The following is a 26,534-nucleotide window of genomic DNA, read 5'->3' on the forward strand; positions in this document are numbered from 1 at the left end:
GAAAAGGGAAAAGAAGCATGTTAGAGCAATTCCCTTGGGAAACTTACTGTTGTTTGTTCAATAAGTCCTCCCTCCTCCCCACCTGCCAAACGATAAGCAAAAAGGAAACAGAATTCTCTAATGTGCTTAACGCAATTTCAACATGAATTAAAAAGAATTGGGTTCTTTTCACCAGACAGAAATTAGACCCAAATTTACCGTTCCCTTCATCTGTAACACCCTGCCATGCTTGTGTATATGACTATCTACTTCAAGTAAAACTAAAGAAAGGAGAACCATTTCTTCAATGCTAACCGCCAAACTGGAGGCAAACTCTCTTTCTTTCAATCAGTAACTTTAAGGTCGAAGCCGCAGAGCACGAATACAATCAAAACTAAAATTTATAAAATTAAAATACAAGGAAAACTAACCAAAAAAAAAAAAGAGAGAGAGAGAGAGAGATAAGACAAAGTCTAACTATGGTGAAACAAAATTGATCTCTTGTATTTATGGAAATAAAGATTTTGTAATCATTTGGTACCATCATAAAAGAGTGGTCGTACAGCAGCCTTAAAATCTTCATAAAACATTTGCTCTGAAAACATGGAGGCTCGTTTCCTAGCAGCAGCAGCCATCTCCAGCCTCTCATTCTCTGTCATCTTAATGACTTCAATGATGGCTTCAGCATATTCCTCTACACTCTGGGCAAGAAATCCAGTTTTCTTTCCATCTTCTGGTAACACAATGTCCATCCTTGGCCCAGCTGAATTATGTGCTGATGAGACCAACAAATTTGAAGTTAATGAATGAGTTCAGTGAATCAAATACAGAGCAAGAGAGAAACCACACAGCATGACTAACCAATTGGTATAGCGCCAGCAGCCATGTATTCCACCACACTTATGCCGAAGTGCTCATCTGTCATGGAATGGATTCCAGCTACAGCACCACCCAGAAGTCTGACCAAATCACTACACCAACCATTTATTAAAAATGAGAATGAAGCTTTTACTCCGAAAATCGATTATCTACTAAACCTTTCACATTCTCTTTCTAAAGCTAACAGCACTAACAAGATATCCAATCAAGTCTTGATGGCTATTTACACCGATGCATAAATATTACTTCTCTGTGTATTACAATGACCTGACATCCAGCCAATTTCTTCTTTTTTTTTTCTTTTGGTGTGTGTTAGGTGGGTTTTTTTTTTTTTTTTGGGGGGGGGGGGGGGGGGGGGGGGTGGTCGTAGTTGTGAGGTAACCAATGCAAAAAAGTCCGTCCCAAATGGAACTCTTACCTTTACAAATAGCTTCAAGCAATAAAAGAAAAGGTCTGGTCCAGACAATGAGTAAAATCATGCCTTGGAGTCCAAGAATTTCAGAGTACCAAAATGGAGTTGCACTACTAACCTGTACAAGACATTCTTATGGAACTCAACATGATCATCCACATTCAGTTTAATTGCTAGGTCCTTCAAATTTTGCAACCTTTTCTCATCTGCTTCATTCCTACAACTACCCACTAGTTGGATTTTCGGCCTTGGCAGATCTTGGTCTAACTTTTTGAAGGCAGTTGCAAACGCCTCAAGTTGGAGTGGGTGTGCCTAACACAGAAAAACAAGTTTTACAGGACATCAAGATTGCAATATACCTTGAAACGCCTGCATAACTATGGGTACCTTGATTCCACAAGGACCACATAAAAATGCCCACCTTCTCTGGACGGAACTGAGCCACAGATACTATCTTCGGAGGCTTCATTGACTTTTCCAGTGGAAGCGCCTGTCAGGAGCAACATCATTTTTGTCGCTTATATAGCCATGCAACTGCTTATAATCCAATCAGACTGAACACACTAACACAAAAATTAATAAGACCTTCAAAGATGGAATACAGTAATATCATTTCCCTAAATTTTCACAAAAGCAAGACCATGAAAGTCCAATAAGACTGAAAGGAGAAATTTGTCCAGAAATCACACTCATCCTACTCCTGTCATATACTTAATAAATTCCAAAACGCAGGACAGTACTTATAGTTTAAAAAATATTGAAAAGGCCAATAGTAAATTAACTTCAACTTATTAAATTAAACAAACCTACAGAAAAGGGGGGAGTATTAACTTTAGGCATCAGGAGGAGGAAGAAGGGTTATATTAACACCAAACGAGTAAAAAAATACAGACCTGGAGCCTAGAAGTATCACAAGGAGGATACACACGCCTAATTCGAGCTCCTATTCCCCACAACTTCTCGATATGAGATTGAGTCCATGAAGAATTAACCATTGCAAGGTGTGCACAAGAACCAACGATGCTGTACAGCCAGCTAAACAATGTATAATAAATGACCTTGAACCGGGATAGTAGCGCACTGCAAGAAAAGCAGTTTCATGAGCTTCATGCAAGGATACAATACAAGCGGAAGAAAAGCAAAGAATTTAAAATCTTATCAAATTCAGTCCCTTGAATATATAATTTCACAAGACCCACTAATGCATCTAGACGTACACGTTCATGGAGAAGGGAGTAACTTCTTTCCACGATATGCAACATATCTTCTTACGACTGCCAGTTAGTGTACGAACACATTGATTCGATAAAAAGATATACATACATGTGACAAATTCTAACTGACAAAATTGTTAATACTGGAAGGGGAAGATAAAATATACAAGCAGATCAGCAATTCCTCGTAGCGGGCCTAGGCCCCACTTAGTTGACAGACAATAACAAAGGCTCACCAAACTAATTAGGGTCTTTTCCTTTATGTTTGAATAAACATTCTTATTGTCTTCAACAAGTTAGCTAAACCTTTAGGTGCTTAGTTCCACTGATACCACCAAAAATTTCCATCCAAATGGCATCTTATCACGAAATCCTATAGATGGCATATGCTGATATAAGGTGGTTGAACTTACCTCTTGGCAATCAAAGAATCATTGTTGTACATTGAGCTGCGCCCATGAACACGAGACAGCATGTCTAAACTGATAGTTGGATAATGAGTATAGCAAAAAACTTTGCATCCAAATACACGGGCAACTGGATAAGTAAAAGCATATCCACTGGTATCAAAGTAATACAAAGGTGTATATTTGCACAAAGCTTCCCAAGCAAGGTAAATCGATCCAAAGCTTTGACCAATCATTGTGAAACGAGGGTAAGTGGTTTCTTCGACCCACTTTCTCCTATGCAGATGGACCACCTGACATAACTACAGGATATCAATAATCTTGAGCAAAAATGACACTAAATGTCAATATATCAAAGTTCGGGGCGAACTAAGACATTTTGCAGCACTTATTTGTACAGGGTATATATGTGATTGTGATTACCATCATTTTTTATTTTACTTTTTTGATAAGTAAAGATTTTACTAAGAAAGAACCAAGTTGGTACAGGACCTAGCAGCAAACTCTTTAATCCATACCACATATTTTTTTTGAAACTGGTAACTTTTTAATCCATACCACATATTATCTCCTAGCAAGTGTAAAAAGTCCAAATACTTCTCCGTCCTATATATGGTACTGCTATTACACCAAAAGTACAGATTTTTAATGCATTTGTTATGTACTCTATAAATCTGTAACTTCATCCCATCAAAGTATGCCTTGTTACTTTCCAGCCATAAGGCCCACATTATGCACTTGGGAATAGTTCTCCCTATTGGTTTTAAGCTCTTTTTAACCTTCTGAGATTGTGATTACCATCACCAAACATATGCCAGTGATGAAGCATCAAGAACAGGAACGCAAAATGCAGCAATACGGTAAAAGGAGACACAATACAGATATCTCAAAGTACAAACTAACATAAATAAATATCAAGTACAAATCAAAATAGATTGAGGAGGATTACAATGTGTTATTAAGGCTAAATTCTCGTAAAAGCCAACATAGAGAATACGCAAAGCCTACATGATACTATTGAAATACCTGCTAATAAAAAGCCAGTCACATAGCTAGGAGTTCCCCTGATCACTACAACACTTGATAGTCTACTGTTGTAAAGAAACGGCGGGGTTTGAGACATGGGTGGGGGGAGGGGAAGAAGATGAAGAAAACAGGGGCAAAAGTGAATTAGGAAGTTGTTTGTTTAGCTAAACACAAAGGAATATAGACCCATCCTTTTTCTTCTTCTTCTTCCTTTTTTTTTTTTTTTTTTTTTTTTTTTTTTTTTGAGATGGTAACAAAGGAATATTGACCCATCCTAATGCTGGATATTTGGAACAAAGCTGTCATCATCACACCTACACACTACATGCTATTACAAAGTATGGCATGTGGATGAAACGGACACATACTTGAGGAAAACAAAAATTCGAGAGTGGACTAATTTGACTAAAATATCTTAAACCTCGAGGAAGTACTCCCTCCTCTCTGTTGCAATTTATATGACGATCTTCTATTTGTGACTTCCAAAATTATACAACTTTCACAACTATTAAGAATTCAAATTAGACATTTCCAATCAAAATTAGCTTTTCAACCATTACTTAATAATCTTCCACCATCAGTGATATCATACGCAAGTCAAATTAACATCTTAATTCATGTCAAGTAAAAAATTATCATACAAAATTGAGAAGAAGGAAATAATATTATGTAAGCAAAGAAAAACACACCAGATGTAAAGGAGTACCTTAGGAGGGTGTATTAATTTGACTCCAAATCGATCAAGGGCACGACCAGTAAGGCTGTCAGGAGAAGCATCATGATCTCCTGTATATATGACACAATCTAGATTTGGGTTTTCATCTTGGATTGCTTTCACGGCGCACCACAAGACTCGTTCTCCACCACCTCCGTCGTTGGTGTATGGGTGGAAGACCCCAACAGCCTTCTTTCTGTTTCTCCACCCGTTGATTACCATTAACACTAATCTTACTGCTTGAGCAATTACCGCTGTTACGGTAATGACAGCACTGAGCACAAGCCAATTTGTCATATTGCAATTACACTATACGTTGCTGGAGTTACTGATTCTTTTCGCTTTTTTATCCTCTAAAACGAAATCTAAGATCCCTGAAATTCACCTTCTGAAATAGAATTATATCAAAAGATCAACAATAGGGACCCCTAAACTGCAAAATAGATAGATAGGATCAACATTTTGCAGCTAAATGGGTGAAAAACAAATCCAAAATAAACTTTAAGAGTTTTGCTTGCTAAAATTTTGGAAGAAAAAAACAAAGAGAACTGGATCAAGTTATTGACGAGGGAATTAAGAAGCAAACAGTATTTTCTGAAAAGTAATTTTTTCCAATTTCTTTCTTTTTATTTTAGTCAAATATTCTCTTTTTTTCTTTCAAAGACGAATAACTAACCTCTCAGAGAACTCTAATTTGGAGATTTTCCTTTAACTTTTTAATAGTTTTACTCTTGAAAACATTATCACTAAAAGTAGCAAAGCAAAAGGAAAATAAAATATTTATTACCTATGAAGCAAATTTTACCTAATTCATTGTAAGTTTGAACATGACAATTCGCAAATCAAAATTCAGTCGCATAGAGTTACAGGTATCCAATCATAGGAACAACCCATAAAAAGGAAAGAAACAAAAACAAAAACAAAAAAGATGATGCCTTTTTAAAGTCTGAATACGGTGACTGTCGACGGTGATGCAATTTACAATTGCAGCAAAACAGAAATGAAGAAATAGCAGCAAAATACCCCTTTTCCCCCTTTTTTGTGATATAGTTTAACTCGGCAAGAGTTTAAGAAATAAATGAAACTTTTGAATTAAGTTGTCCAAAACAAGCAAAAGATATTTGTGTGGTTATGATCATCTCGATAAGCGTAAAAGGTAAAGTTTAAAGTTGAATTGTTGCCAAATAAAGAAATATATCATTTTTTTATGGACAAAAAAAAAACGTGTATCACATAAATGTGTTACACAAGAGATGCCAGATCCAATTGAGGGGAAAATTATTAGTTTTCTTCATGGAGAACCAACCATCACTTACACAAAGAAAGAGTTTGAGAAACTTGCTATCAGACAAAACTTGCAATTTGCTGTTGTAGCGAAATTTTCTTATGTAAGGCCGGATCTGAATGAGTTGAGGAAGATATTGCCGATTCAATTAGAGATCAAAGGAACTTGCCCCATGGGATACTTGGATGAGAGACACATACTGCCTAGACTTTCATTTTTTTTTTGATATCATACTGCTTAGACTTTCATTATTGGAGGATTATGCAACTTTACTGTCGAAGGCATGTGAATTAAGGGTGCGGAACAGATACTTTCCTATTAGATTCTTGAAATGGGACCCATGGTTCAATCCCGAGGAGGAAACAACCATAGCCATTGCGTGGATTTCATTTCCAGGGCTGCCAACAAACTTACTTGACAAGGAGTCAATGTTTTCCCGTGCAGTTGGAACACCTCTAATAATAGACAAAGGCACTCACAATCGAACAAGACCTAGTTGTGCGAGGGTTAAAGTTGAAGTTGATTTACTAAAGGAACTTTCTAAAAGGATTCAAATTAATTGTGTGGATGAGGAGACAGGAGAAGTGAAATCAAAGAGGCAAAAAATTCAATATGATTATCTGCCAAAATATTGCACACAATGCAAGTTGCAAGGTCATGATTTAAATGGATGTTGGGTATTACATCCGGAACATAGAACAAAAAAGGAGGAGCAAAGGGATGACAAGAAAGAATTAGAGAAAGGAAAAGCAAAAGAAGAAAGCAGCAAACAAAATGGGAAGGAGGACAGCAAGGAGGCAACACATAATGAGGTATACAGAAATGGAAAATTGGTATATGAAAATTGGAATGTGGTTCAAAACAGGAAAAATAAGGGCAATGGCAAGGAAACAGAACAACAAAGAGGTGATAAGGCCAAGGAACCAACAACCACAAACAAGTTTGGCACACTGGTGGATTTAACTGAGGAAAGGCAAGAAGAAACCAACATGGTCAATACAAGTAATGGTGATCTAAAGGAGACTTCTAGGCCTTGGGTGGATAAAGTTTTTGGCAAGATGAATGACCAAGCCAATGATATAGAGAATAGTAGTAAAGAAGATGCAGTGAAAGTCAACCAAAATAATGAAGGCAACAGCAAAGAGAAGAGTGACAGTGCAAACAGTGATGAACAACAAGGGAACACAAGCAAGGAACAGCAGACAAATTTAAAAGGAAAGTCACACAGCAACATAGAGGAACAGGAAGTAAATACGCAGAACAGTGAATGTCCAAGGGAAGCAGCAGAATGTCCAGTACAATTCAATAATCAGCAGCAGGTGCAAAAGTTCTCACCAATCCACAGGAATTCTCACCAACAATTAAACCAAGAGTCTATTGAGGAAGGGGAAATAGAGGGCAAACCAGTGGAAAAACAGCCTCCTAAGGAACCCCCTGATGATAAGCAAACTGCAGCAGCTGCACCACAAATGTGTCACGCTGATGTCCCTGCAAACTCAATAACAACAGGTATATCAGCAATTGCAGACACTCAAGATGGACAATTTGATACAGCTAATAGCAAGGATGACCACACCAACAAAGAAGGAGAAGAGATTGAAATCAATGGAGTCTTAACAGTCAGGGCTTCTGAAATGGAAGCAGAACATGAGACTAACTTTGGGGATGATTATGAGGAAGAAAAGAAGATACTGGAGGAGAATATCAAAGCAGATGATTCCCCAAGACAGGCTGTAAAGGCAAGAAAGGATAACAGGCAAAACAGACAGAGAGACAAAAGTGTACCTCCTAAGACAATTGGTGGGGTACAAACAAGGAAAGCACTTGCCAAAACTAATTCTCAATGAATTGCTCCCTCATTTGGAATATAAGGTCTGTTAATACTCAACAGGCTTTTGAAAGAGTAGTTTTATTAAATAGGCAAAAGCAATTCAAAGTGATAGCTCTCATGGAACCATTTCAGCATGTTAGACACATTCAAATGTATAGACTTTGGCTTAATATGGAGACTGCTGTGTACAATATAAGTGGGAAGATTTGGATATTTGTGGAAGCAGGAACTCATGTGGAAATTTTGAAGGACACTGATCAACTATTGTCCTTCAAACTTACTGAGCTAGATGGTGGACAAGATGTAGTAATGACTGTGATTTACGCTAGCACAGATAGAGACACCAGACGTGCATTATGGGATGATTTATATGATATTGCTACTCACATAAATCTACCTTGGATAGTAGGAGGAGACTTCAATGTCATTACTGAGGCTGCAGAGAAATATGAGAGGCTTCCAGTTCAGTTTGCTGAGACTGAAGATTTTAGGCACTGTATTTTTTTTTTAACAGGTAACAACTTTGTATTATAGACCAGTACTTAGGTAGTACTGAAAAACCCTTTACAAAAGAAAACTAAGAAGCTAAGAAAGTAAAATCCTAACATGAGTCAAGAACTTCTAGGATTGATTCTGCATCTACAGAGGGATTCTTTGTACACCAAAAACAAAATAGCAACATACAGTCTTGCTTGATCTTCTTGCTTGATCTTCTGTAGAGTGCTACTTCTATCCTCAAAACATCTGGAGTTCCTTTCTTTCCAGATTGTCCACCATATGCAAGCTGGAATGATCCTCCAGTAGCCTCTATTCCTGGCCCCAATCCCAGCCTGCTCCCAGCTAGAAAGAGTGTCAACAATCTTGCTAGGCATTGTCCAAGATATGCCTCTGAGATTGATAAAAATCTTCCATAACTGATCAGTAATTCTGCAATGCAAAAACAGATGCCCTACTGTCTCGGCTGCTTCCCCACATAAACAACAATTTGAAACTAATATAATCCTTCTCTTTCTCAGGTTTTCATGTGTCAAAACAGCTTCTTTGGCTAGCAACCATGTAAAGCATGCAACCTTAAGAGGTATCTTAACTTTCCAGATTTGTCTCCATGGCCAGTTAGAGTTTTGTGGCTCAATCATGTTCATGATCTTATAGCCTGAATTCACTTTGTAGTGCCCCTTGTTATGCCCAGTCCACCACAAACAGTCCACCCCATCCTTCAGCCCTTGGAAAGACTCCAAATGTTTATAAAGCTCAACTAGTCTAGGTATTTCCCAGTCATTCAACATTCTTCTTAAGATCAACTCCCAGCCTTGAGGTGACCACATTTCAGCCACTGTTTTGTTCTGATGCTGTGCCAGAGCAAACATATCAGGAAATAGCTCCTCCAAACTTCTGTTTCCCAACCACCTATCCTTCCAGAAAATTGTTTTGTTGCCATTATATACTCTGATAACAGAGTGGCTCTTTAAGAAGGGCCACCATGCTCTGATCGATCTCCGGACAGTTACACCATATGGTTTATTTACCTCCTTAGTAGCCCAAAAATCGAGCTCCCCATACTTCAATTTGATCACTTTTCCCCATAAAGATTGTGAGTCTTGAGCATACCTCCACGGCCACTTCAATTTTAAAGCCTTACTTTGATTCTTCAAATTTTTGATACCAAGACCACCTTGTTTTTTACTACTGATCAGAACTTTCCACTTAACCAAATGATAACTTTCCTTTTCCTTGTTTCCTTGCCAGAAGAAGGATCTTCTGAGCTTGTCCAGTCTTTGGACTACACTTGAGGGGATAGGAAATAAGGATAACATATATGTTGGAAGAGCATCAAGAATTGCATTGATCAGAGTGAGCCTGCCTCCCAAAGACAAATATTGTGCTTTCCATCTAGACAACTTCTTCTCACACTTTTCCAGAACTGCATCCCAAATGTTCTTTGACCTTGATTTAGCACCCAGTGGCATCCCAAGATAGACAGTGGGTAAAGAGCCTACTTCACCTCCCAAGATTGTGGCCAGAAGCTCTATATTAGGGACTGAATTGATGGGATATATATGGCTTTTCCCCCAGTTGATGTGAAGCCCTGAGATGCCATTTTAGGCACTGTATTGATGCTTGTCAATTGATGGATCTTGCATTTACTGGGAGTATATTCACTTGGTGGAATGGAAGGTCAGATGAGGCTTGCATTTTTAAAAGATTGGATAGGTGTTTAGGGAATCAAGCTTTGCAAAACACATATCCAAATCTTGAAGTGGAGCACCTTATCAAGCAAGGATCAGATCATAGCCCATTGTTGATAAGTTTGAAACAAGACAGTAGACCAATTCAAAAGGCTTTCAGGTTTTTAAATTTCTGGGTGGAGCATGCTAACTTTTTGGAAGTGGTGAAAAATAATTGGGACCCAAACTACAGCTCAGACCCCTTTTATAACTTTCATCAGAAGTTAAAAAAGGTGAGCAAGGCCCTGTCCACATGGAGCAAGGAAACTTATGGAGATATTTTCAGACAAATTGCTACTTTAGAAGAGGTGGTACGAATTCACGAGCAAGAGTTCGAACAACATCCCAGTGGTTTGAATAGGTAGAGATTGCAGAAAGTCCAAGCTGATCTGATAAAGTTTTATGCTATTGAAGAAAAGTTTTGGAAACAGAAGGCAGGGATGCAGTGGTTTAAAGATGGGGACAGAAATACCAAATTTTTTCATGCTCATGTAAATGGAAAAAAGGAGGAGATTACAACTTAAGAGAATTCAAGATAGTGGTGGAGCATTGCTGGAAACAGAGGAAGACATAGCAGGAGAGGCTATTAGATTTTTCACTAATCAATTTAGTGAAGAAAATATTCCTGATGATTTTGAGATGCCCAAGCACATACCTCAAATGATCACTGATGCTCAAAATGAAAAGATGCAGGAGTTACCAGAGGAAGAAGAGGTTAAAAAGGCTGTTTTTGGGTTGAATGCAGACAGTGCTTGTGGTCCGGATGGTTATACTGGAAGATTTTTTCAGTCATGTTGGGACATCATTGGCAAGGATATGACAAAGATGGTGAGATCTTTCTTTTGTGGTCATGAACTTCCCAGGTACATTACATGTACTAATTTGGTATTGATTCCAAAAAAGAAAGAGATCACTACTTTCTCAGACTTAAGGGCCGTAAGTCTGAGTAACATTACTAGCAAGATGTTTTCCAGAATAATTCATGATAGAATGGTGGAGCTATTACCAGATCTTATTTCTCCACAACAATCTGATTTTGTCAAGGGTAGGAGCATTGTAGAAAATATTTTGCTGGTCCAAGAGATTATTCATGATATAAGGATCAGAGGCAAGCCTGCCAATGTGGTCATTAAGCTTGACATGACAAAAGCTTATGACAGAGTATCTTGGTTATTCTTGACCAAAGTGCTAAGGAAGATGGGATTTGGAGAAAGGCTGATTCATATGATATTCAGGATTATTTTTAATAATTGGTATTCCATTTTGATAAATGGACAACCACATGGCTTTTTCAGATCCACACGAGGGGTGAAACAGGGAGATCCATTATCTCCTACTCTGTTTATCTTGGCTGCTGAATGTTTAACTAGAGCTTTAAATGCATTACATGGGAAAGAGGGTTTCAAGGAGTTTGGTATGCCAAAGTGGAGTCCTTACATCAACCACTTGGCATATGCTGATGATACAATTATTTTCACTTCGGCAGATGAACTTTCAATGAGATTGATTATGGAGACTTTGACAGATTATGAGAAGATCAATGGGCAGAAAATCAACAAAGGGAAAAGTGTTGTTTATATGCATCATTCTGTGTCACAACATGTTGTTGATCTAGTGAATAATGTGACTCAGATTCCACAAAAAGAATTTCCTTTCATCTATTTGGGAGTTCCTATTTTTTATGCTAGAAGACAGTATGTGCATTATCAAGAGCTAGTGGAGAAAGTGCAAAACAGGCTTAGCTCTTGGACTGGAAAGCTACTATCAGTGGGAGGAAGAACTACCTTGATAAAGCATGTATTGCAAAGCATGCCCATTCACCTTCTATCTGCTAGCGATCCACCAACTGGTGTTTTAGCTCAAATACACAGGTTGTTTGCTAAGTTTTTTTGGAGCAATTCTGTTGGGAACTCTAGCAAACACTGGGCTACTTGGACAACTTTATGTCATCCACAGGAGGAAGGAGGAACGGGTTTCAGATGTCTACAAGATATTTCCGAGGCTTTATTTGCAAAATTATGGTGGAATATGAGGACCAAACGCTCATTGTGGAGAACCTTTATGAGTAATAAATATTTGAAGAAATTTCATGTAGTAATTGCACCTCAGAAGAATCAAAGTAAGGCTTTAAAATTGAAGTGGCTGTGGAGGTATGCTCAAGACTCACAATCTTTATGGGGAAAAGTGATCAAATTGAAGTATGGGGAGCTCGATTTTTGGGCTACTAAGGAGGTAAATAAACCATATGGTGTAACTGTCTGGAGATCGATCAGAGCATGGTGGCCTTTCTTAAAGAGCCACTCTGTTATCAGAGTATATAATGGCAACAAAACAATTTTCTGGAAGGATAGGTGGTTGGGAAACAGAAGTTTGGAGGAGCTATTTCCTGATATGTTTGCTCTGGCACAGCATCAGAACAAAACAGTGGCTGAAATGTGGTCACCTCAAGGCTGGGAGTTGATCTTAAGAAGAATGTTGAATGACTGGGAAATACCTAGACTAGTTGAGCTTTATAAACATTTGGAGTCTTTCCAAGGGCTGAAGGATGGGGTGGACTGTTTGTGGTGGACTGGGCATAACAAGGGGCACTACAAAGTGAATTCAGGCTATAAGATCATGAACATGATTGAGCCACAAAACTCTAACTGGCCATGGAGACAAATCTGGAAAGTTAAGATACCTCTTAAGGTTGCATGCTTTACATGGTTGCTAGCCAAAGAAGCTGTTTTGACACATGAAAACCTGAGAAAGAGAAGGATTATATTAGTTTCAAATTGTTGTTTATGTGGGGAAGCAGCCGAGACAGTAGGGCATCTGTTTTTGCATTGCAGAATTACTGATCAGTTATGGAAGATTTTTATCAATCTCAGAGGCATATCTTGGACAATGCCTGGCAAGATTGTTGACACTCTTTCTAGCTGGGAGGAGGCTGGGATTGGGGCTAGGAATAGAAGCTACTGGAGGATCATTCCAGCTTGCGTATGGTGGACAATCTGGAGAGAAAGGAACTCCAGATGTTTTGAGGATAGAAGTAGCACTCTACAGAAGATCAAGCAAGATTGTATGTTGCTATTTTGTTTTTGGTGTACAAAGAATCCCTCTGTAGATGCAGAATCAATCCTAGAAGTTCTTGACTCATGTTAGGATTTTACTTTCTTAGCTTCTTAGTTTTCTTTTTCTTTTGTAAAGGGTTTTTCAGTACTACCTAAGTACTGGTCTATAATACAAAGTTGTTACCTGTTCAAAAAAAAAAAAAATTGCACCTCAGAAGAATACCGGTACATATATATGGAAAAAAATGCTCAAAGCTAGAGAGGAGATTGAGCAGGAGATTTGGTGGAGAGTTCAGCAAGGAAACTCATACTTCTGGATGGACAATTGGACAGGACTGGGAGCTCTTTATCATATTATTCCCCCAGAGTTTGAGTGGGACCCAACAGTTATTCTAGTTAAAGAAGCAGCAGAGGATGGACAGTGGAAGGTGGATATGCTGAAGGAAATATCACCTGAAGATCTGGCAAATCACATTCTGGAAAATATTACACCTCCAGTTGAACACAAAGAGGTGGATAGAGCTTATTGGAAAATGGAAGCTAGAGGAAAATTCTCAGTGGGATCAGCATTTCAATTATTGAGACAAAGGAGGGATCCCAGTGCTTTGTATAAACAGATGTGGATTAAGGGGCTTCCTATCAAGATTTCATTTTTTATGTGGAGATTCTGGAAATTCAAGTTGCCTCTGGATGACAGGCTTAAAACCTGGGGAATTCAATTTCCTTCAGGGTGTTTTTGTTGTCAAAATCCAGAAATTGAAAATATATCACATGTTTTCCTGCATGCTACTGATGCACAGATTATTTGGAAGCATTTTTGTAGGCCAGTTGGGATAGACATTTAGAATTTACATATTACTCAGATCATACACAAATGGTGGGAGTTGCCAGTGAAATCTGAAGTCAAATATATTTTTCAGGCTGTCCCTGCAATTATACTTTGGGAGATTTGGAAGAGAAGAAATACTTTAAGGCATGAGGGGAAAATGTCAAATACAAAGCTGATTTATCAGGTTATGCATACTCTGATATCTTTCATGAAGGTGAGCAAAAGAAATTTCAAGTATGCACCATATAACTGGAATTCTGTAGTGGAATCTTTAAATAGGTATTCTCAACCTATTAAAGCCACAACAGTAGTATGGAGATTACCTGATAAAGGGTGGATTAAGGTTAATACTGATGGTGCATCTAGAGGGAACCCTGGAAGAAGCTCTTGGGGATTTTGTGTGAGAAATGAAAGAGGTGATATTCTGCGTGCACAGGCTCAGGAACTAGTGGATTCATGGAGTACTAATACTCAGGCTGAGGCTATGGCTATTCTTAAGGCTCTTAAGTATTTGGATGATAATCAGATGGATAAATTTGTGATAGAAACAAACTCCTTATTGCTTAAGAATACTAGTATCCGAACCCGCGCGATGCGCGGTCGGTATCAAAGGAAATTAGTATCGCTTTGACATATTTAAAATTAGTTAATTTGTGATAGTAAATATAGCTATTAATATACTATATTTTGTGGTTTTATTGTACTAATATATAGCAAATAATAACATCTTCACCCTCTATAATTTTTGTCAACGTGCCAATAAAACTTCTAAAAGTAATTCCCATGGATGAGTAGATTTAAAATAGAAAATCAATTGATTATTAATATTTGCACATCTTTATTCACATAAAGGGGATCTTTGCAGTAACGACATAGTTGTTTTTATCCCATTGCTGATGCGAGGGATATTCCTATGCAAACACAGATAATGAAAAGAGTTATGATATAAACTCACATTCAAGGATTATTACCACTTCGAAACAAACACACAATACCAAACTCACATTCAAGGTAAAGAAGATGTACTCACATCCAATGTATCTGTTTCCTTGTCACCAAAACACTAAACTACATGCTCCTACTCTTTCACCATCCTCATCACTATACATGTTAAGATATTATAACTCTTCAAGAATGGGAGTTGCATTCATATATTTCTTAGAAAATAAGTACTGTCATATTTCTTATTAGTGACTACTGCCAGTTCCTTAACCAACAAAAATACTAAACTACATGTTCCTACTCTTTCCAAATTATTTTGAGACTGTTCTAGTTTAAAAATAATAACTACAGTTCTAATACGACATTAGTTAGTACGTAGAAAATAATTATGAGAGTCTCATTGAAACCTGAGTCTTGTGGCTTTGCAAGTCGGTAAGCCTTTCAAAGATGAAGAGATGAAATATTCTTTGTCAATTTTGCTGCAAAGAAACTATTAATGCCTCTTTGATAGTGATGTTTCAAGGAAACTATCAAAGCAACTAAAGAATCATGATAGCCAGTTGCTTCTCCTACAACACATGAATACATACCCAAGTAAAGGACTCATACCGGAAGATGAGGAGATTCAGGAAAGAAGGAACAGAGAGACTTGGAGTGAAAACTACATGAAGAAGAATTGCTGGAAGAAGAATACAATGATTTGAGGAAGGAGTTACAATATAAATGTAATTTGTGGTGTAACTGCTACATATGATTAAAAGAGTTACAAACGGTTATAGTGACTTCTGCTTTTCTAATATGGAACAAAAATAGGGAAAATAGGGATAAAAACCAAAAATCTGTAAAAAAAAAAAAAAAAAAAAAAAAAAAAAAAAAAAAAAAAAAAAAAAAAGAAAGATAAACATGTATTCCTAAATTTTAGCAGATTTATCTTGAGCAGTTTTTCATCGGAACGTGAATGGAACAGGTGAAATCATGGGTGAGATACTTTCAGATTTTTTTTAATTAATAGTTTCAGATTTGGAGCTTTGTCCTAAAAAGCATCACTCGTCTTTTTGTGATTATGCCACTTGGCTTAATGTGGTGCTTTTTTCCTCAGCTTTTAATAATATATAGATTATTCAGAGAACTTGGGAAGTACCTTGGCAAATTTTTACTACAATGGAAGAAATATGGAACCTTATGGAAGGAAAGACAGTGGTGGTGGAACATATTTTTAGGGAAGGCAATAAGGTAGCTGATCATCTAGCTAACCTTGCTTTGGACAAAGGTGATTTTGTAGCCACCAATTTCATGGAAATGGATATCCAGGGAAGGAAGTTGGTGAACAGTGATAAGATGGAAATTCTATACATCAAAATCAGGAAATGCAAGCAACACCTTATGATAGGAAGAGAATGGAGAAGATTTAGAGGAGATCCATATATTCAAACCCTCTGGGGGAAGAATATAGAGGATCTATTCTTTGCTAACAGTGTGTTCTTTGATGCAGGTAGAGCAGGTGACAAATAATTGAGGAAGCATAAATTCAGAAGGAAACTGGCTAATAAGTGTGGAAAACAGGTGACTTTTAGCAACATTATCAGCACAAGTTTCATATTAATCCATCTGGTTGTTGCATTTTGGGTGGTATTAGTACCATTTGGTACTCATCCCCATGTGCAAAAATTAGAATGAAGCAACAAACATATGAATGTCTCTATAGTCACAAATCAGCAGAACATCAACAAGAAGGGCAAAATGGGAAACACAGCAAAAGGAAATGTGAATCTCATGAGTTCGATTTCAGAGGGTTATGGAATACATGCTTCAATACACAGAAATTAACTTTACACTTGGAAAAACAGAAGAATGACAAAGCAAACAACAGAGAAATCAACATCAGCAACACCAGGAAATTAGATCGGGTATGCAGAGAATTGAAAACAAGACGACAACAGCCAAGCACAGATTCAGCAACAAACCTGGGAACGGGAGTAACATCAAGGGCAACATCAGCAAGATTAAGCTCACAAAGACAAGATCTAAGCTCACACCGACGTCTCCACACCAGCTCAAAGACAAGGAACAAGTATGGAAATGGCGAGAATCGAACCCAACAACGTTAGCAACCTTCGATTGCAAGCTCACACACCATAAGGACTCAAGAAATTATGGCAATGTTTATCTCTATTGTTGTGGCAATTTACCAATTTGGGAACTGATTTTTAACTTTACTTTCAGCTTTTCCTTTGTGGGAAAAAAAAAAAAATAGAACAGAGGAAGTACAATTTACGGGAATGGGAACTTTTTTTCTTCTCTTATTATTTTTTACTTTTGATAATTTATTGGGAAAAAAATTATTTGGAGAAGGGAATGGTAAGGTACATATTTGTTAGTCTAGCTTCTTGCAGCAAAGCCTGTTTGGGTTAAGCAGAATTTAAGTAGCCTTTAAGTAGTAAGAGCTGAAACCCAATTTTAAGTGTTTTGGAGTTATATATATGATTAAATAAGACGGCTCCTCTTATTCTATTCTACGATAATCCAAGCTCACAAACTTCTTACAGGAGCAGTACTATAATAGTTACGCCTTTGGATTGAAGTGCTAGAGGTGAAAATAAAAAATCTCTTTTTCTACTAAATTGATTGAAATAACTGTAAGACTGTTAATAGTAAAAATAAGCTTGTTATTTCAACTCTTTGAATTTTAAACTAAAAAACTTGCTTGCGCTTCGCGCAGTTAGGGCTGCTTATCAGGCGAATATATAAAGTATCTATTTATAATAGATACTTTATATATTTGGGGGTAAAAATATAAATATGGTAAGTCTTAACGGGTTAACGGTTAACCCGATAAGGAAATTGAGTAATCCGCCCCCCCAATAAGCCATTAACAATAAAATTTGAATCCATTCACAGCGGATTGTCAGATAACCCATTACCACTAAACCAATAAGCCAATTTTGCGGTTGGATTATCGGTTACGGTTCGGTTTTGAACAGCCCTACGCGCAGTCATAAATAACATCACTTTATATATGAATTTTCTAACATTTATTAAATTTCAATAAAATGTAGGCATATCTAAAAATAAAAATTTAGTAGCCTTTAAATTTTGAAACTGTTTTAGTAGTAGCATTTACATATCTAGATATTAATTATTCTTAAACCAAGATTAGAAACTGACATTCAAATTTGCAATCTCATTCTTTCACTTTAATCCTAATACATTTGGATTATTTGTTGAAGGTAGTATTAGAGTTAATATATACACCAACTCTTAAATACACAACAACAACAACAATTAGAATCTCTAAAGAAGGAAAAAATAAGAGTAAAATTTATCCAAAAAAATAATAAAATCTAAATGAAAAACAAATATCATAACTTTAGTTTCCTATGTATACATATGTTTGATGTAAGAATATAATGATGCAGATTAGGATCATTAAAGGAATTTAATAACGATATTAATTAATAAGGTTATAATAAGGGATACGAAAAGTTGAAGGAAATCAGAAAGATTTCTCTCTCCTGCTGAAGCTCTCAGCTCACGTTAGTTAACGTGCGCCGAGGTGGCAGCCATGGCAAGGGGAGGGGGTAGAGGACGAGGCCGACCAAAAAAAGAAACCATAGTAGCCTTCGGAAGCTCCGTAGGGGCTCGATTGCAACAGAATGAGAGTCAACAAGTCAAAGTTACACCAGTAGGAGGGATTAACTTGACGCCGGCGGGGTCAGCTAGCAAAGCTCAAGAGGTGGCGAAAAAGGTTGACCTTACTGGAACAACTCCGGTGGCATCTACTTCGTCCTAATCTCAAAATACAACTGGAAAACGATTGGCGTCTGGTAAGGAGGAACCAGTGGCGGCGGATCTGAACCCTAAAGATCCAACTCCAAAGGACGCCACTGCCACTGCTCCTCACATCGCAATTGCAACAGCAACCAAGTGGACCAATCTATTTACTGGAAACAGAGCGGCGGAAAATGGTATGACCCTTACCTACGTGCCACCAACTATAGTAGATGGCCATCCTGTTGCGCAATTAGATGAAGATGAAGTTAAGGAGGAAGAAGATAGATGGAGAAGTGCAATAATTGCATATTTCATTGGGGCTACTCCGGGATACCTTTTTGCAATGCTTAGGTATGTGAGGCAAAATTGGGGAAAAGTGCCTGAACTTGACCTTTACCTCCATGAAGCTGGTTACTATGTTATAAAATTCCAAAAGGTAGAGGATATGCAGGAAATATTCTATGGCGGCCCTTATACCTACAACAACAGGCCAATTATTCTGAAAAACTGGACTCCGGACTTTGATTTCTCTATGGAATTCCCTACGGAAATTCCGCTTTGGGTGAAATTCCCTGACCTGCCCATGAGCTATTGGGGCATAAAAGCGCTGAGTAGAATTACTAGTCTCATAGGGACGCCATTGTTCGCTGATGAGTGTACAACAAAGAGGACCAGAATCTCCTTCGCTCGGATGTTAATAGAGGTGGATATTACCAAAGACCTGCCTACGAAGGTTCTTATCCAAGGCCCTGGTGGCAAAACTGTCGAGCAAGCAGTTACTTATGACTGGAAACCATTTTATTGCCAAAAATGTCTTATGATTGGGCACATATGTGCAGAACCGAAGGCCAATGATGGTCCAGATAAGGAACCTGCTAAGGAGATACCCAGAAGGAAGAGAGCAGCTAAGAGAATTAATCAAGAATGGCAGCATAAGGGACCTTTACCAAGACCAGTGTAGCTGGATGAACCACCAGAACCAGCCCAGGTTGCAGCCATAACTGTCCAACGAGGCCCAGACGAAGTAATAGTCAGGCCACCTAGTCCAGTGTATTCAGGGAATGGCAAGACTCATGTGGCTAGCCCTGAACTCACCCAAGAGAACTTTCCTGCTCTCAGTGCGATCCAGAAAACAAGTGATAAACCAGGGAATGGCCAAGCCCCTAATAAACGAGGTTCTCTCCCTGTGGATAGAGGAGGGGGAACAACTTCCTCACAATGAAATGGCTATTTTGGAACATAAGGGGGGTGAATAAGAGGTATAAGCAGAAGGAACTCAAGCATTACCTCAAGAATAAAAAAATTAGTTTTGCTGGTATTGTGGAGACAAGGGTTAAAGAATACAAAGCAAGCCGTGTCAGTACAAATGTGGCAGCCAGATGGGATTTAATTAACAACTATACAGCTGCTCAAAATGGTCGGATTTGGGTATTGTGGGATCCTAGCTTCTACACTGTTTCTGTACTTAAAGTTGATGCTCAATATATACATTGCCTGGTTAAGGGAGTAACTGATCCCTTTCAATGCTTAGTTACAGTAGTTTATGGCTACAACACATTGGAACAGCGGAAACCACTTTGGGCTGGCCTGATTGACATTGCACAAGGTGTCTCAACTCCTTGGCTCATAAGTGGAGATTTTAACTCTGTAATGCTTCCTGATGATAGACTTTATGGCAACCCAGTTACATATGCCGAGGTTAAGGACTTTACCGAATGTATACAAACATTACAAGTGAACGAACTCACCTGGCAAGGAGATTACTATACTTGGAGCAATAAACAGACAGGGTCGGATCGAATTTTAAGCAGGATCGATAGGACATTTGGTAATCACGAATGGATGCTGCAATGGGGACATGTTCCTGTGGAATATGGGCTGCCTAACATATCAGACCACGCACCTATGATGTTGAAACTGGACATGGTGCACTTGCCTATCAAAAGTCCTTTTCGATTCTTCAACATTTGGGCTGAACATAGCAGATTCCTGACCATTGTAGAGAGTGTATGGCAGCAGAACCTGGACCCTCTTCCCATTAGGAATATCTGGCTGAAACTCAAGGCACTTAAGCCAGCCCTAAAGCGACTTAATCTTTGAAGAATTTCGAGGTATACAACTGAAAATTGTGAAAGCTAGACAGGAACTGGCTGAGGTGCAGGCTCAAATTGATACTCACGCAAGTGATATGCTGCTACATAAAGAGAAAGAAGTGATGCTGAACTTAGAAAAATGGTCGCTGCTTGAAGAGAGTGCACTCAAACAAAAATCAAGAGCTAAATGGATACAACTCGGTGATGGGAATAATAAATACTTTCATGCGGTAATCAAAGAGAGAACACAGAGAAAGCAGATTTGTGAGCTTACTTCCCTTACAGGTACAAAACTTACTGAACCTGAAGTAATCAAATCTGAAATACTCAACTTCTATAAATCATTAATGGGTACATCCTCTCATACAATGCCTGCTGTTGACAAAGAGATCATGAGAAAAGGGCCAGTACTCAATCATGCCCAACGAACGCTGCTATGTAGAGAGGTTACCGAAGCTAAAATTGTAGAGGGCTTGCGATCTATTGGTGATGATAAATCACCTGGAATTGATGGGTATAACTCGTTGTTCTTTAAAAAGGCAATCACAAATTTCTTCTCCAGTGGGAAACTTTATCGAGCTATCAATTGCACAGCTGTCACGTTGATCCCCAAAACACCAACGCCTGCTACAGTTAAGGAATTTAGACCCATTGCTTCTTTGCACCATTCTTTATAAGATTATTGGGAAAATTCTTTCTACTAGACTACAGCAGCTTATGGCAGGGATTATTTGTGAAGCCCAGGCTGGGTTTATCCCCGGAAGGAAAATATCCGACAACATCATCCTATCCCATGAACTCGTGAAAGCCTACACTAGAAAACATACTTCCTCTAGATGTGTCATTAAGATTGATCTACAAAAAGCATACGATTCTATTGAATGGGTATACTTAGAACAAGTTCTTAAGGAGCTGAAATTTCCTACCAAGTTTCTAGGTTGGGTGATGGAGTGTGTGAGGACAGTCAATTATACGATCATGGTCAATGGGGAACCTTCTGAGCCATTCGATGCTGCTAGAGGGCTTCGGCAAGGGGACCCATTGTCTCCTTACCTTTTTGCCATAGCGATGGAGTATTTAAGCAGACATCTGAATGCACTTAAGCACTGTAAAAATTTCAAATACCATCCCAGATGCTCTAAGCTTGGAATCACCGGCAAAGCTTCGCTTGATGATCTTTTGCTATTTTCTAAGGCTGATGTGGCTTCAGTTACTGCAATCCAACACTGTTTCAACACCTTTTCTCAGGCGTCAGGACTCCAAGCTAACTTAGGGAAGAGCTCCGTATACTTTGGGGGTACTACTCAGACTGTGCAAGATGAGATACTAGCTAAGCTTGGTTATTCATGTGGGGAACTGCCATTCAAATACCTCGGGGTTCCTTTATCAACCAAGAAGTTAACTATGGTGCAGTGGCTGCCACTGATTGAAAAGATAACAGCCAGGATTTCTACCTGGACAGCAAAAAAATTATCTTACGCAGGTAGAGTCCAATTGGTGCAAGCTGTAATCTTTGGAATCCAGGCCTATTGGGCTCAGCTCTTTATCATTCCTAGCAAGGTCTTAAAAGCTATCGAATCATATTGCCGAAGCTATGTTTGGTCGGGAACAAATGTCATCACAAAAAAAGCCCTTATAGCATGGGAAAGGGTATGTACTCCAAAGTCGGCAGGGGGACTAAATCTGATTAATCTTCAGCTATGGAACAAGGCTGCCATAGCCAAGACCTGCTGGGACTTGGAACACAAAGAAGATAAGCTATGGATCAAATGGATCCATGCTTTCTACATCAAGGGAAAACAATTTCATGAGATCAATACACCACAGCAGGCGTGCTGGATGGTGAGGAAAATATTGGAGGCTAGATCGTTAACTGCCCAGATCCAATGTAACGCCACTGTCGGAAAATCCCTTATCCGAACCATTTACTTGCAGCTGATTGGATCGCAACAAAGGCCAACTTGGAAATGCTTAATGTTCGACAACCCTGCCAGACCGAAAGCTATCTTTACTATGTGGTTGCAATTGCAAGATAGACTATTAACCTCTGATAGACTACTTGGATGGGGTATGGAAGTGCAGGAGGAATGTGTAATGTGTCAGCAACATATAGAATCTAGGGACCACTTATACACAAAATGTGACTATGCACTAGCTATATGGGACAAGTTACTACCTTTGGTCACAAAACCAGTTTTGTCCTACTAATAGTTGGGGACAGTACATAGAACAAGTGCAAAAAAAAGGGAAGGGAAAGTCAACAAATGCCCGTATTTTCAGAATGATTTATCTTTGAGTTTGTATATCTTTGTGTGGCTAGAAAGGAACCAACGAGTATTTGAAAAGAGACGACGGGATTGGGAGCTGGTTGCAAGGGAAATAGCATACATATGCAGTGGACGTCTTTGGACCTGGGATTGCAGCTACTATTCACCAATTTATATTTTAAGTCTAGTAGGCATATTCTAGTATAGGTCCCTGTAGTTCTCTTTAAAGAAATAGCAAGTGAGTATAAACTTGCTATAGTTTTGTAAAGCTTTACTGGTGATTAATAAGAAAGTTAATTAATTACCAAAAAAAAAAAAAAAAAAGTTGAAGGAATATCAATTCTTTTTTAAACGTAAAAATAATGAAAAAAATAACTAAAATCTAATGTAAATTTAGTACAATTACTCCTACAATTCAAAATAAGCATTTTACGCCTAACAAAAGGCAAAGTACTATATTTAAATTATCACTGTAAATTACAAGCCGGCAACAAGTTAAAAGAATAATAATATATACATCTATCGACTACCAAAAAAAAAATACGTATAACTTTTTTCTTTTCGAGTTCTTCCGGAGTTAATTCCTTTTCGTTTGATGCTGCCACCACCTATCAGAAACTCATAGTCATTTTAAAATCAAAACACAATATGGAAATAAAAGAAATTCTATCATAATATGCCTCAGACAAAATACCTCGAGAGACTCTTATTTCTTTTTTACAATTTTCTTGTCTCATGTGATTTACCCTCCAGCTCAACCTACAACCATTTTCATTCACATAAAAAAGTACATAAATTTTGAATTTTCAAAAATGAAATCAATTAGTACATGAAAAAGCTAACTATAATCAGCTATAGAAGAATTGAAGATGGATGTACTAAAAAGAAAAAGGCATAATATGGCAATAAATCTAATAACGGGGAAAAGGGCAGACCAAATAAGAAGAAAAAACTTGGGAAAATAAGGTAAAAGGGACATCTCAGAGTGAAATGAAGGATAAGGGATTTTATTTTCTTTTTCTATTTTTTTTATTTTACATGGTTGATTAAGTTTAAAAGGGGGCTAGATTAGAATTATTAAAAGTTTAGGGTAAATAATTAAAAGTAAAAAAATCCAAAAAAAACCCACACCACCTCTTCCTCTCTCATACGATCTCTTTCTTTTCTTCTCTTCCTCCTCCTCCTCTTATTTTTCTTCTTTTTCTCCAACTTCTTCTTTAGATCTGAAAATATATATTATTTTTGAATAAGAGTTCTTGGGGATCGTTAAAAATTCACCTAAGAATATTGTGTTATGAGGAGATTTGATTTTTCAAATTTGATTTTGTGTAGATTTGAAGTGGGTATTGTTTGAACTTGTTAAAATGATATTTAGAGGTTGAATACAAAATTTAAGATCATTCGGATGTGATTTGGATTGATCTAGATCAAAATCGTCCTTAAAAAATGCTGTTATATTAAGAATATGAGATTGTTTACAGGTGCAATCTGTGCAATTCAAACTCTGTATATAAACAACTCATGGTTGTTTAAACAATTTGTGGTTGTTTATATATGCAACTTTTGCTGGTTCAGATTTGTGTATAAGCAACCTTAAGTTGTTTAAAAAAAATATGATTGTTTACGTCTGCAACATGTGCAAATTCGTATTTGCACTAAACAATCACGAGTTGTTTAAAAAAATTGGTGTACATTTGCATGGGCTCTTTGCAAGTTCAGGCTTTATGTATAATCAACCACGAGTTATTTAATTAATTTGTGGTTGTTTACGCATGTAACCATTGCAAGTTTAGATTTTAATCCTAGGGTACATTTACAAAGAGAGCAAACAAAATCCATGTCCATATGCATCTATTAAATTTGGAAATTTTTTTATTTAATTGTTGTATTTTTTGACAAAACATGTAGTTGTTTAGACATGAAAGTTGTGGTTTATAGACTTAAAATTCTGCTTGCACAACCACAAATTATTTAAAAATATGTGGTTGTTTAAACACACCCTAGTTGTTTACAATAAACAACAAGAAGTTACCCAGGTTGTTTACATGAGAATCACACTCTTTGTAAATTATTAGTAGTAAACAATCATTGATTATTTAAATAAGTACTGATTATTTACTATAAACAACAAGAAGTTGTTCGGGCAGTCACATGTTGTTTACGTAAGAACCCATTTTTTTGTAAATTATAGTAAACAATCAATGGTTGTTTAAACATACACTGATTGTTTACAATAAACAACAAGAAGTTGTGCAAGCAACCATTTGTTATTTACATTTGCTTACGTGTAATTCTTCATTAAGTCACTTTATTGATGTTCAATTATTATCAAATTAATATTCAATTAAGTCATGTTATGTATAATTAACTATTAACTTAATAATAATTGAACGTCAAAATAGTCGTTTGACATATAGTTAAATTTTAATTTATTGATTTAATGAAAATTAAACATCAGTTGAGTGATTCTAAATAATAACTTATTGATCTAGTGATAGTTTAACATTAGTTGGGTGATTATATGAATAATCAGACATTAACTTATTAACTTGATAACATTTGAGTATCGAATGAGTCATTCACAAATAGGTTAACTTTAACTTATTGATCTGATTAGAATTGAACATCAAATGAGTGAATCTATTAATAATAATTTAATAGTAACTTATTGATATAGTGATAATTGAGCGTCAATTAGGTGGTTCTATAAATAATCGAACATTAACTTATTGACTCAATAACAATTGAACATCAAACGAGTCATTTTACATATAGGTCAACCTTAACGTATTGATTTGATTAAAATTAAAGATCAGTTGAATGACAACAATTAGGTAATTCTATGAATAATCGAACATTAACTTACTAACTTGATAATAATTGACCATCGAACGTGTCATTCTATATATAGGTTAACCTTAACCTATTGATTTGATCAGAATTGAACATTAATTGAGTGATTATATTGCTAATTTAACAATAACTTATTGATATAATGATAATTAAATATTAGTTGTGTGATTATATTGATAATCGAATGTTAACTTATTGACTCTATAATAATCGAACATCGAACGAGTCATTTTTACCGATAGCTAAACCTTAACTTAATGATTTGATTACAATTAAGCATCATTGAGCATTTTTACTAATAAGTTTAACAATAACGTATTCATCTAGTGATAATGTGAAAATTAATTGAGTGATTCTATGAATAAATAAATAAACAACATGTTTTTGTTTAATAAATAACCGTATATTTATCTCAAACAACTCATTATTGTTTAAACAACGAGTGAGTTGTTTAACCAATCACAAGTTGATTACGTTAAACAACTCCAGGTTACTTAAACAATATGTGGTTGTTTACATTAACTTACATTTAATTCTTCATTACTTTACTAAATTGATATTCAATTATTAATAAATTAATAAATACGCATTAACTAGATGTTAATCTACTAGTAAAATTCGGTTGATGTTTAATTATCATTAATTCAATAAACGTAATGTTAACTAGTCGTTGGGCTCTTGTTCTTGATTTAATGTTTATATTCTCTTTGTCCTCCTTCCTCATATGTGGGGAGGTATTTTTCTCCAAAAGCT

The 26,534-nt window shown here is 36.9% G+C and overlaps 3 protein-coding genes across 15 annotated transcripts; 2 read left to right on the forward strand and 1 right to left on the reverse strand.

Annotated features, from left to right (window-relative positions):
- Window positions 1-302: 302 nt before the first annotated feature.
- LOC132063600 (GDP-Man:Man(3)GlcNAc(2)-PP-Dol alpha-1,2-mannosyltransferase) lies at window positions 303-16,979 on the reverse strand. 13 transcript variants are annotated; one of them, XM_059456229.1, is made up of 9 exons: window positions 16,762-16,979; window positions 7,322-7,405; window positions 4,624-5,020; window positions 2,898-3,193; window positions 2,164-2,350; window positions 1,692-1,760; window positions 1,389-1,582; window positions 841-950; window positions 303-754 (listed from the first exon to the last, which is right to left on the reverse strand). In XM_059456229.1, the coding sequence occupies exons 3-9, from the start codon at window positions 4,927-4,929 to the stop codon at window positions 510-512; spliced, it is 1,407 nt and encodes a 468-aa protein (XP_059312212.1). In that variant the 5' UTR covers window positions 4,930-5,020; window positions 7,322-7,405; window positions 16,762-16,979; the 3' UTR covers window positions 303-509. The 13 variants fall into 13 exon arrangements, with proteins under 13 accessions (XP_059312212.1, XP_059312207.1, XP_059312209.1 ...); XM_059456224.1 differs by having other exon boundaries at window positions 4,624-5,065; XM_059456226.1 differs by having other exon boundaries at window positions 4,624-5,065; window positions 7,273-7,405.
- Window positions 13,272-16,309, forward strand: LOC132061989 (uncharacterized). Its single transcript, XM_059454654.1, has 3 exons — window positions 13,272-13,853; window positions 13,947-14,393; window positions 15,914-16,309. The coding sequence occupies exons 1-3, from the start codon at window positions 13,272-13,274 to the stop codon at window positions 16,307-16,309; spliced, it is 1,425 nt and encodes a 474-aa protein (XP_059310637.1).
- A 3,777-nt stretch (window positions 16,980-20,756) lies between the features above and the next one.
- On the forward strand, window positions 20,757-21,338 carry LOC132061991 (uncharacterized). Its single transcript, XM_059454655.1, has one exon. It carries the CDS (start codon window positions 20,757-20,759, stop codon window positions 21,336-21,338), a length of 582 nt encoding a protein of 193 aa, XP_059310638.1.
- The last annotated feature ends 5,196 nt before the right edge of the window (window positions 21,339-26,534 follow it).

This window comes from Lycium ferocissimum, chromosome 7, assembly GCF_029784015.1.
Source record: "Lycium ferocissimum isolate CSIRO_LF1 chromosome 7, AGI_CSIRO_Lferr_CH_V1, whole genome shotgun sequence".
NCBI lineage: Eukaryota > Viridiplantae > Streptophyta > Magnoliopsida > Solanales > Solanaceae > Lycium > Lycium ferocissimum.